Below are 12,599 nucleotides of genomic sequence, written 5' to 3'. Positions count from 1 at the left end.
GGACCGCTGCAGACGCTGCCGTCAGGGTGAGAAACTCAACCCGTGACCACACTCTCCTACCTGCAGGCAGGGCTCCTGGTGACCATGCCTTGTCATGGTTCTGCTTTCAGTAAAGCCGCCAGATATGCCCTGGCCAAGGCGTCACACAGTGCCAAAGGGGCCAGGCTTTGTTTTGATTGGGTGCAGGAAGATGCTCAGACACACCGACGATGAGCATGAGGAAAGGGCTTTTCATCACACCCAGGCTCCTGCACACAGGTGGCTTCCCCTGGGCACAGCAGAGCGGTAAGTCAGGCAGGCAGGGAGGGGCCCACAGAGGACCCAGCGTGCCAGTTTGTGAATGATGCAGAGTAAGGAGAGTGCTCAGAAAGGAGGCTTAATGTCAGCCAGCGTGGGGACTACAGGCCCTGGTGTCTGTGGACAGCCCCTAGAGTTCCGGTACCCGGTGCTGGACAGTGGCGCAGGTGTGGCTGCCTTAGGGGAGGGAGGGCTTTGCATGGGAGCGTTGGGCTATCAGCAGGCGTTAGCTGACCTGATGGCGCTAGGCACCCTGGGAGCAGAGGCCCAGAGCCAGGCACCAAGAACACAGAAGACAAGAAAACGTTCAAGTGTGTCCAAGGGAGAGGTGGCAGGAAAGGGAGGCAGAAGCTTTGGAGATGGGAAAGGGAAGCAGGGAAAGGGGAGAGAGCATGCAGAGAGAGGGGAGAAAAGAGTTAAAAATGGTCAGAAATGGTACAAATGACAGCTCCTCAGAACCACTGAAGCCATCATGTGTCTCAAACATATACCACAAGTACCATAATAATAATAATAATATGGAACCACTAAGAATACAGAAAACTGAAAACATCAGAATGCACGTTGCTGAGGCTGCATTCAAAGGAAAGAGAAATTGACACCATGTCTCTGTGGGAGAAGCTCCAATATATGATGCCAAATTCTTTCCCCTGACCACCGGAAATACACTCGGCCCCTCCTGAGACAGCCCCTCAAATGTCAGGGAACCCCCAGACGCTGCCCAGATTTCTGGATGGGGTTTGTGGGCACAGCTCCTGAGGGGCAGCCCCACCTGACCAGACACTTGTGCCATGAAAGAGCGGCTTGCCTGCCCCAGTCCCTTGTGCAGTGGGTGATCCCACTGTGATAGCTCCAGGAGGTGGGCTCACTCCCCAGTGCCAGGGTTCAGGGGTCCTGGAGGACCAGGCTGGGAAATGGGTCTTATTCCCGTGGGTTCAGGTGCCGTGACTCTCAGAGTCCCCCGTTCCCACAGTGTTTTCTCCTCTGACTGTCCCAAATGGAAGGGCTGAGCAATGGTGGGACAGGAAATGCCTGCGTCCAGAGGCACCAGCACGGGGAACCTGTGTCTGTCCTCTGCTCTTCCAGGTTGTGACCCGCTAGACACTTTTCCTGTGAGGCTCCAGAGCTTCCAGGGTGCTGTCAGCTACGTGGAGGCAGGTGTGCTCAGGGGAGTTCTGCCCAGATGAGACTTGAGATTGTTTTGTCCTAAGCTTCAGGAGAGGCTAGGGGGATTTGAGGATGCTTCAGGAATTGGGACCCTGCGCAGAAACTCTTCTTGCGTCCTGGACATCTCTGGACAGCAGAGTCCCCTGCAGAGCTGTGCGCCGTGCTGAGTGAACCTGGGACACCAGGAGGCGCCAGTGTCTAGAGAGAACCCTCACTTGGAGGTGTCCTCGTGGGGGGCATTGGGAGCAGGGGGCTGGCGCTGCTGACGCCTGTACCCCAGCCTGGACTTAGGAACAGGAACCCCATAAGTGGGCGGTACTCCGAGGAAGCTGGCGAGTGTGAGCAGAGCGAACGGGATTCTTGAGCTGGGGGACATTAGGGTCTGGTTTAGATCCCATCTTCTGCTTCTTATTGGTCCCCAAATATGTCACCTGCCATTGTCACAGATATCAATTGCTCTACATAGGGAAGTCCTGAATTAAGTCGCCCAGTTCACCTGCTTTGTCCTCTATAATTTTGAAGTAGCTTGAGTCCCTTTGCATGTGTCTAGTCTGTCTTACTTCCTCTCACTGTCCTGTCCTGTCTTCCTGTAGAAATAGTTTTATTTTAATTCTAACATTGGTAATTTCATATTGTTTTTTCTTTGCTTTGTCCATCTTTTGAGAAGCCTACCAGCTTGTTAGATATTGACAAAGACTTTTCTTTCTCTCATTGTTTTTCCCTGTTGTTATTCATTTTTAATTTAATAGACTTGTTCTTACATTTCTTTCTTTTTTCAACCTACCTCTCTTGTTTATTTTTACTGTTCCTATTCTAGGTTCTGAGCGTACGTGTTAAGATGCCTGATTTTAGATGTCTAATCTTTTCTACCATGTGCATTTAGTGCTTTAAAATTCCTTTCAACGCTAGACAGCTGAGTCCTACTGGATTTGTTATGCTGCCTTTTCATTTAATTGACTTTTGAGAACTTTATCTCAAATCTTCTTCTTCTACCCATGGATTAAAATTGTGTTGACCACCTCAGAAGCACCTAGAGAAAGACTCGCCATTAACCCTCGGTATCAATTTTCTGTCTCAGTTCATATGGTCAGAGCACACTTCTACATGATTTCCATTCTTTTAAATACATGGAAGCCAGGCCCGGTGGCACATACATGTATTCCCAGCACTCAGGAGGCTGGGGAAGGAGGGATGCTGTGAGTTTGAGGTCAGCCTGGGCTACAAAGTGAGTTCCGGGCCATCCTGAACCATATGGTGAAACCCTGCCTCAAAAGAGACCAAAATATACATACATAGATATACTCATGCATGTATACGTACGTTGAGTTTCATTTCATGACCCCAGATATGGTCTCATTTTGTTTCTATCCTATAGGTGATTGAAAGAATGTGTATAGGGCTGTTATGTGAACGGACGGTGTGTTGGAGTCTTCAATGCACTGTTGGTTTCCTTGCTAGCTGCCTTTAATGGTTAAGATAGAGGTGTCGTCGTTTTCAGTTAACATTGAGGGTTTGTTTCCGCCTCTGTTCAGTTCCACCCATTTTGCTTCGCAGATTATTCAGCTCTGTTTTAGGGTACTGTTGCACTTAAGGCTGTTATTTCTTCCTGAGCTTAGGCTATAGAAGAACAGTTGAGTAGCATGCAAAAGGCCCTGGGCTCAACCCTTAGTACTACAATAAAAAATTGCAGAGATTGTTACATCTTCTCTATGGAATGATTCATTTAGATCATAAGACCACGTCAACTTTTCTTTCTTCCAAAGGGTATTTTATCTGATAATAAAGTAGTATTTCTACTTTCTCTTGCTTAATATTTATGTGTCATATCATTTTCCATAATTTTACTTTCAGCCTACCTCTGTGGTTATATTTGGGTACATTTCTTGTAGACAACATATAGTTTTATTATAGTTCTTTACACAATCTTCCAATTATTATCTTTTAATTGTCATATTTAGGCCATTTACATTCAATATAATTATTAATATGTTTGTATTATTTTCAGATCCGCTGCAACAAAGTATCACAAAAAGGATAATACAAAACACAGAAACTTTTTTTTTTTTTTTTTTTTAATTTAAGAGGAAAAAGAGAAAAACACAAAACAAACCAAAGCGGCGTAAGGGTACACGCAATACAGAACTACAAAACAAAACAAAAAACCATAACAGTAAGAAATTACCTGCTAGTAGATTACACACTATTTTCTTGAAAATAGTTCCTCAAATCACAGTATCAAAGAACACAAGGTGGACATTCAAACAGAGAGACTGCAAACAGCTGTGTTCAATGTTCCAAAAACATTGATAAAGTCAGCTATTTAACACCCCCAAACACACTTGCTGTTATATCCGTTAGAGCTCCTTTTCTTTTTTTTTTTTTTCCCCTCTCTTTTTAAAACACAGAAACTTATTGTCTCATTGTTCTGGAGCTCAAAAATCTCAGACAAAGTGAGACATGCAAAATATATTAATAAAAGTACCTTTGTGGGAAAATAACTTGGTGTTCCTGAAAACGCTCTGAGAAATAGAGTAGAAACATATCACATTGCTTTTTTCAGCATATTCCAAACACCTCTAACTTCCTGGGGTCTCTACTGAACTTCTGGCATTACTCTCACAGTTTCATGCAGTGCCCTCTTAAATGTATGCTCCCTGGCCTTTCATGCTTCTGTTGAAACTTGTGTGGAAGCCTCTGCGACCCCACAATGCTTTCAGTCATGACTATATAACAAACACCCTGTTGATGACACCGAGGACTGTTGACAATTCAAGCAGAAGCCAGACCCCTTGCATCATGGCTGAAGAGGCCTCTCAGTGCCTGATTACTGGACATTATCAAAAGAATACTGGGAAACCAATTCCTCAGACAAATGTTCTTCAACAATGAGCCCTTTTCAGCAGGAAATTTCTTCTGAAATGAAAGCTTTACACTTTGGTATATCTGAGTCTGTGACAAGTGGGGTCTTGCTGATCCCTGAGAATCCTTCAAGCCAACTTACCCCGATGTGGCATCTTTTTAATGCTAATCATTACAGCAACCATGCTCTCCATAGACCAGATTTAGCAAGGACTTCCTGTCTGATGAAGCTGCAAACTTTTGTCCTGATTTTCATTGTAGACATGGCTAAAAGCTGTCAGCAGTACCCATGCCACAGCTTAAATATTAGTCTGCTTTGAAATTTTCTTGGCCAGATTAATTAATCCACTGTTCTTAATCTCAGTCTCCTGCAAAGTCTCAGGACATGAGCAAAAAAAAAAGAAGAAATATTTCTGCCAAAGTATGACATATATGTTCTCTAGTCCAGCTGCCAATGGGGTCTTTGTTTTCTGATGAAATTTCCCGAGCCTCCTCTTTACTGTCCACTTTCCCACTGGCATCCTGGGTTTCTGAACCTGAACTAGAATCTCCCATTGTTCTTTGTTTACTCTGCATACAGCATTCCAAGACTTCTCTTGCCTATATCTCAGAAATTTACCAAATTTCTCCTGCAAACCAGTTTGAAAGGCGTCTGAACCACATGGTCAGGTTTAGTAACAACGACGACCTCACTTCTCCGGTACTGATATCTGTGTCAGTCACTTTCTTATCACTGGGACACAATAACAATCACCTACAATTTTTAGGAGAGGTTCATTTGGTTCATAATTTTAGTGGGTTTAGTCCAAAGTTTGGTTCAGTGGATTCAGTCCAGAGTTTAGCTAGCTCCAAGGTGGAAATGCGTCGGGGAAGGGCATGGCAGGGGAAGACTGCTAAACCTTATAACCAGGAAGCATAGAGAGAAGGGAGGAGTCAGGAACAGGAATAAACGTTTTCAGCTCATGCATGCCTCCCATGATCCATCTCCGACTGGGCACCACCTGCTAAGAGCACATTCAGCTATGAAACTCTGTGGATTAATCCACTGATTAGTATAATCCCCTAACAATCCGCTCGACCTCCAAACACATGAAACTTTGGGGTACAATTTAGATCTAAATCATTACAACAAATATCCAACAAATAGCTGGGACCTTGGTCTCCTGGGATGCAGGGAAGGGCAGGTGGAAAACGACAGACATCTGTGAATCTCCACTGGCACCAAGCATGGGGTTTATGGTGGCAGCCTGGTGCCGCGGTCATCTTTGCATGTTGTTTCCTGTCTGTTTAAACAATGTCATTATAAGTACCAGTGTCACCAGCTGCTTCTATCAATGCCACACACAAGTGAAATACAAGGTGTCCTGGATGCAGTCCACAAGAATGAGGACAGAAAAGTCTCCTCACTGATACGAAGACGCCATGCTACCAAGTAATCTCTGGTCCTGGGAGCACGGGTCCCTCTTCCCCCATCCCTTCTGTGACAGGCTTCCTGGTCAACAGCCCTTTCCACTCTGGCATAAGTATCAGATCACACCAGCACCTTCAGGAAAACCCTAGGTCTTAGAGAGAGTGCTTATTAGTATTATTTAGTGAGTACCTGGGGCTGTCCAATTTTGACCCAGAGAGGCACAAAGGTGCCATTGTGGGGCCCCAGCACCTGTACCCACAGCTCAGTCAGGTGTCTGAGGCCCAGGAACTGCGGCATTTGGAGCAGGGAAGGCAGAATTCTTCATGGGGAAACAGCAGGGTCTAAGGCCAGCAGAACGGGTAACCAGGGGAGCTGGCCATAGACTCTGACCCAGGCAGGCAAGGGGCTTCCCTATGCTTCTGGTCTAGTTCATCTACTGAGAATAAGCTTCAGGCTGTTTGTGTGTGTGTGTGTGGGGGGGTGGTCCACACTGAGGAGGAGGAGGCCTTCGTGAAGCTGGGGGCCCTGCTGGGTTGAAAGTAAGGGAGTTGCATAAATGTGAGTTTCTGAAAAGCTACAGTCACACCTGGTCCTGAGTCCCACTACATGTAGATGGGAGAGAAGAAACCAACACCCATGTTGTCTCAGCCATGCCAGGGGTGCTTGGAGGCCTCCCGTGTCCTCAGCAGGCCTTCTGATGTCTAAAGCGATGGAAGTTTCAAGTTCTCCTATGAGAGAGGCAGCTCTGGGCCCATGGAGGTGAAAGAGCTCAGTTTATTCTGTTAGTGGAAAAATATGCGTGACCTCCTAACATGTGCCCAGAACGGTTCACAGTAAAACTGTGAACCCAAGCAGCCAACTCCCTGCTCCTAAAGTGTAACCAGGGGATGGCAGAGGGGCACAGACACAGGAAAAGACCAAGACTAAGTAGGCAGTGCCGGGTTAGAAAGAGTGGAGCAGGAGTCAGGAAGAAAAGGGCTCCCCTGGGCAGGAGGAGGGGGTGGCTCCCCTAGAGCTTGGCCCTGGTCAGCCATGGTGCGGAGGGCCAGGAGGGCAGGGAGGGTAGGAGGACTTCCTGTCTAGGTGGGCTGGGCTGTGGGCAGGATTCTGGGGTGGGCAGATGCTGGCCAGCACTGTGGTCTTTGTCTCCTAACTTGCTATTCATCAGATCCCAACAATAACAGCACCGCTCCGTAAGGGATGTGGGCCTGGTCATAAGGGATGTGTGGGAGGGGTGTGGTCTGTGCCAAGTGGGCACCGGCCCTGGCTACAGGGGACATAAAGGGCATTCAGAGAGGAGCTGACACAGCCTCGTCCAGCCTCCAGGAGACCTGCACGGCTTTGAGCCATGGAGATAAAGACCCTGCTACTGACCCTCCTGCTGTTCAGGGTGGCGGCCGCCCTGCCGGCCGAGGGCCCTCTGTCCTTCCTCTCAGAAGAGCTGAATGTGAGGCTGGGGAAAGGGGTGGTGCTAGGGTAGGAGAAAGACCATGACTACTGGACAGCAGGCAGCAACTGGGACCTCTGTTTCAAGAGGTGTCATTTAAATCCGGGTTCTGGTCCTGCACTTCCAGTCCACAATGGTCTGAGCTCGGGGGATTCTGTGGTTCTGCCGGCACACAAGGCCATTCCCAGGGCAAGGCTAGAGCACAAAGCTCCAAGCCTGGCTTGGGGGTCCTGCTGAAGAGAAGTCTTCCAAGGGTGGGAAGTGGGGGCTTCCTGGGTGCCTCTGGCTGAGGCCACAGGTCCAAAGAGAACGAACAATCTGCTGATGGGAAGCCAGCCTTGCTCCCAGGGCACTACCTGGGCTGTGGAGGCCAGGCCCATCTCTGGGTCTGGGGGCTGCAGCCTGGGCTCTGCAAGTGTCTGTTTAGCTGTAGGCCAGTATGTCAGGCTAGGCCATGGTGGGCTCAGGGCTTGGCCTGCTCCAGGTCACAGGCACCTGGCACCTAAAAGGTATGGTGGCCAGCAAGAGCCTGTCGGAGGAGGACAAGCCCAGGAAAGTGTTTCCCATAATGATGATGGTCCTGGAAGGAGGGGACGTGGAGGCCAAGATCACCTACATGTGAGTGTCACCAGTGAGGGTCTCTCTGCCCATTTGAATGTTGGTATCAGAGTCCCCAGACTTTGAAGGGACACAGCCCGCATCTTACACAGCTCGGGTAGGGGCTGATTCTCCAGGGGAGCTGAGCGGGGCTCCACGGAGTCCTCAGAGCAGCTGCCCCCATGTCTCCTGGTTTCCAGTAAGATGGGACGGTGCCATGAGGAGAAAGTTCTGCTGCGGAAAGCCAAGGAGCCTGGTGAATACAGCGCCTGTGAGTCCTGCCTGCAGTGCCCTGAGCTGGGGAGCTGTGGAGGGGTAACGGGTCTCTCCACATGGAGCCTTGTCCTTCCCCCAGGAGGGGCATCCTCTTCCTCCCCGGGAGGCCTTGGGTTGGCCCAAAGCACGGACCAGCCAGGCCACATCTCTCACCGGGCAGTCCTAACAGTGACCCTTAGGGAAACTGAGGCTAAGGAAGCAGGGTGGGGCAGCTGCTCAGGGCCAGCGCCACACTCCTGCCTCAGCCTCCCTGGCCTTTACCATCTGATGTCAACACATGAGGTTCCTCTTCTCCATAGTGGCCTCCTGCCCTGTCACAGAGGTCACCACAGGACTGGCTAGGGCTGGGTGGGTCTCCCGGGCAACTGCTTCTTAGTATGGTCAGTGATGTTTGCCCTGGGAACAAAGATACTTCAAGCTAATTTCTCATTGTTCTTCTACAGATCAGGGCAAGATGTCCATACATATAGAGGCGCTGTCTGTGCGGGACCACTGCTTCTTTTACACCGAGCATCTTTCCCATGGGACCACGATCCGTGTAGGAAGCCTCGTGGGTGAGGGTCCTTTGGAGACTCCTGTCTCCTACCCCACTGCACTGGCAGCAGCTGTGTCCTAGTACCAGAATAGTAAGCAGGTCCCTGTGCTGGCCTTGGGGTGCTGGGCACAGTGCTGCCTGGGAAGAGTACAAACTGTGGCAGGCAGGGGTCAGTCGGGAGGGGACCGTCCACCATGGAGCAGAAGTCGCCTTCAGTGATACAGGCCACCAAGTGCCACTTCTTACAGTCTCAGGAGCCAGAGGGGATTAACTCAGAGGCTGTAATGTCCTGACTGTGGCCTTGGTGGGACAGGTGCCTCCAGGGTAAAGGAATGTCACAATGCCTCTGCGAAATGGGGTTCTTGCAGAACTGTGCAGGAACCACTCTATCCCCTGGGTCACACAGTGCCTCAGGACATCCCAATATGAGCCCTTCCCAGGGCCCTGTCACCTGGGCCACCTCCTTCCCCCCCTTAAACCACATTAGGTGACTGTGCCCTTGGGCCATTAGCTTCTGGCAGAGCTGTGCAGCCATCGCACCTCTGCTCACCTGGCCCCTGCCCCACAGGGAGGACCCCCGAGGAAAACCCGGAGGCCCTGGAGGAATTTAAGAAATTCACACAGCATAAGGGACTCCCGCAGGAGGACATCTTCATCCCCGAGCAGAAGGGTGAGCAGACAGCTCTGCCCTGTGGTCTCCCCCACATCCCCTCCAGGTCCCCAATGTCCTCTTTGTTTCTCCTATGTCCCTGTGGACCCACATGTACCCTTGTGTCTCTTTGTGTCCCTCAAGTCTGTTTCCTGATGTCTCCTCCAGTGTCCCCTAGGTTCTCCTTGGGGTCTTGCCCATTGCAGCATCTGTGCTGCAGGGATGGTGGGGTGTGGGTCTCTGCCCTGGGTATCCTCTCACTTCTGAATTTTTCTTGTTTCTATAGAAAACTGTGTGCCTGAGCACAGCTAGGGTAAGTGACTCTGGGTGAATCTTGTGTTATTCCAACTCCAGCATCCATCTCCTCTGGCCCCACTCCTTTCCCAACCAGGAGAGACCCCGCTGGGCCAGGCAGGAGTGGTCACCTCAGGAGTTGGCCCTGCATAGCCTCAAGACATCTGGGGATCTTTTCCATTACCAACATCCACTTAGCCCCTCCCATTCCCTAGTCTCCACTTGGTCTGGTCCTCACCCCCCCCCCCACACACACACCAAGGGTTCTGAGACCAGGCCATTCATGGAGGGGACAGGATCATCCTTTGTGCAATTCCATCCAGGAGGGACTGCATGGTGGCCTGGAGGAAGATCTCTTCCTGCCTCAATTCCATCCCTGCAGAAGAGGCCCCAACCACTGCTCCCTTTTCTGTCACTGTAGCCAACTGGGTCTGAACCTCCTGAATCTACCATCCTGGCTCCGGGCCCAGTCTCCTGAACAACTCCACCCTCCATAACCTCCTGCAAAACCCCTCACCCCACCTGACTCAAAATAAACAACTTCAGCAGCCTTTCTGGGTTTGGCCTGGGTGTGACAAGACCTTGGATCAGCTCCCTAAGAGCTCTGCTATGAGGAGGAGCCACCAGGATCACTGGGCAGACCTTAGACCCAGTAGGGTCCAGACACCAAGGAACATGGCTTCTTACTGGTCTGTAGGACCATGGGATTCCTGGAGGCCACATGAGCTATTGCCCCAAGTGGCTTTGATCAAAACTGGGACCTGGGTAGGAGCATTTGGGAAGCCAGTGGGAGGGTGAGATAGAGAAGAAAGCTTGGTATAGTTTACAGCTGGGTGTTTCCTCAAAGCCTCATGCATGCAAGGGTAGAGCTTTGGATTGTGAGCTTTGGATTGCCTGGATTGTGGGGACACTCTACATGGCTTTGTGCTATGTCCCTTAGCCCCATGAGAAGGGCTCCATTTCAGCCAGCTGGAGATGTTCACCTGCTGTGGTTTTCCTGGGCCCTGAAAGGATGTGATAAGAGACTCTTACAATGTGACTCTGATGATTATCATGTGAATCTACACAGGCGGTGAAACTTTAGCATGCTGGCATGTCTGCATATGTGTAACTGGTTCTCTCCACCACTTTCGTACTGATGGGATGAAATATCTGACATTCATAACTTAAAGGAAGAGGGGTGTATTTTGGTTCAGTTTTCAGAAATTTCAGTCTAGAGTCTGCCAGTTTCAAGGTAGAAAAGGCATGGTGGGAGGGACTGGCCCAAAGGGAAGCTAAGCTATTCAGGTCCTGGCAACCAGGACATAAAGAGTGAAGGGAGGATCCAGGGACGGTGTCGACCATCCAGATAACACCTCCAGAGAATGCCTGTAACCTGGTCCTGTCTCCTCAGCTATGAGCTAACCCACTGATGAGTCTAGCACCCTCATGATCCGATCACCTGCCAAGCACTGAGGCTTTGGGGGACACCCCAGATATAAACCATAACACTGGAAAAATTTGAAAAAGGTCATTTGGATTGTTCTGATGTCACCTTCTGTTGTTCTGACGTCACATTATACTTATGCAAGATGCTACCTTTGGGAAAACCTGGGTGAATGGTAGAGTACATATGTTCAACCTCTGGTCTATGGACTACAAAAGCCCTGGAGAGCTAGTGATGCAGCCCCACAATATTACGACATCAGTTAGGGTTCACTAGAGGAATGGATTTAATCATATATATTTACAATGGTCTCCTGCGGAATCAGGGGTGTAACCGTGTAAAACAGCCTGCTGTGTGCTGGCGAGTAGGAGGGTCCAGTCAGAAGGCTTGGGGTTCACTGCAGAGCCCTGTGCAAAGTCTGTGTGGGAGGGCAGAGGGTCTGTGTTAGAGAGCTAGAGCCTGCTGGAAGCTTGAAAGAATGGAACAAATGCCCAAAGGTGATGGTGAAGCGGAAGAGTGGACGTCCTTCTTCTTCCGTTTTTATTCTATCCAGGCCACAAGCCTATTGGTTGGTGCCCCCATATCCGGGGCGGGTCTTGGCTCCTCAGTTTGCAGCCTGCATGTCAGTTATCCACAGACACACCCAGAACTGTGCTCCGCAGGCCACCAGGCTTTTCTTAATCCGTTCAAGTTGACCTCACCATTAGCTAACGCAATTATAATCTTCTAACCTCATGTGATTTTTGGTGACATATTTCATTACTAGACTGAGTGATGTTCAAGTGTGCACTGCACCGGGGACAAGGGAATGCTGCGTAGGGGAGGGTGCTGTGAATTGCTAACTCTGCCTCCTGTGGCCACCGCAGTGTGGATCAAACCAAATCCCCTAAGGGATCAGGTGTCACAGGTACTTGTGTGGCTTGGTGAGCAAAATTCATGATCCAATTTCAGCCTGCCTGCATGTGTGTCCCTGTGCACAGATCTTTATCGTTAAGAAGGCACAAACGTTTTCTTATGTAACTATTAAATGGACTGGCTATGTCGTTTTATACGGTAGTTTAGTAAGTGAAGATAATTATTTGCAGCTGTGGGGCAGGAAGTACAACAACATATCAAATAGGAGATTCTATCATATGGCCTAGAGGAAGTGGCAATCCTAGGCTACCTGGAGAGCTTACCAGGTCGGTAGGCACAGCTGCATTGGGCGCAGCAGGGCTTCCCAAGGGAAGATGACCTGAACGCCAATAATGAATTCACTGATACAGAAATCAGAACAATATTTCCATGCACAGTAACTTCAAAAACAATTCAATACCAAGGCATCAACCAACCTAGGCAGCTTAAAGACCTCCATAAAAATTATAGGATACTACAGAAATAAATTAATTGAAGATGACTTAGGAAGTGGAAACACATGTCTTGTTCTTAAACTGGCTCTGGAAGAATTAAATAGTTCAATGGCCACATTACCAAAGTACTCTGTAGACTTAATGTAAACCTTACTAATATACCAAGAGCATTCTTCGCAGAACTAGAGAAGATAAATCCTAAATTATATTTGAAGTCAGAAGACCTACAATAGCCACAGCAATTCTGAGCTTAAAAAGTAATGTGGAGGCATCACTGCACTGAACTTTAAAC

At 49.2% G+C, this 12,599-nt stretch overlaps 1 protein-coding gene across 1 annotated transcript; it reads left to right on the top strand.

Moving 5' to 3' along the window:
* The first annotated feature begins 7,046 nt into the window (after nucleotides 1-7,046).
* On the top strand, nucleotides 7,047-10,083 carry LOC101787544 (odorant-binding protein 2b-like). Its single transcript, XM_063244166.1, has 7 exons — nucleotides 7,047-7,181; nucleotides 7,666-7,799; nucleotides 7,979-8,049; nucleotides 8,498-8,608; nucleotides 9,158-9,259; nucleotides 9,525-9,551; nucleotides 9,856-10,083. The coding sequence occupies exons 1-6, from the start codon at nucleotides 7,083-7,085 to the stop codon at nucleotides 9,548-9,550; spliced, it is 543 nt and encodes a 180-aa protein (XP_063100236.1). The 5' UTR covers nucleotides 7,047-7,082; the 3' UTR covers nucleotide 9,551; nucleotides 9,856-10,083.
* The last annotated feature ends 2,516 nt before the right edge of the window (nucleotides 10,084-12,599 follow it).

Source organism: Cavia porcellus, unplaced genomic scaffold (genome assembly GCF_034190915.1).
Source record: "Cavia porcellus strain 051 isolate PalLab524CR breed Dunkin Hartley unplaced genomic scaffold, mCavPor4.1 scaffold_49, whole genome shotgun sequence".
NCBI classification, from domain to species: Eukaryota; Metazoa; Chordata; class Mammalia; order Rodentia; family Caviidae; genus Cavia; species Cavia porcellus.
The sequence above is the reverse complement of the archived record's forward strand: the minus strand, read 5'-3'. Positions and strand labels throughout refer to the sequence as shown.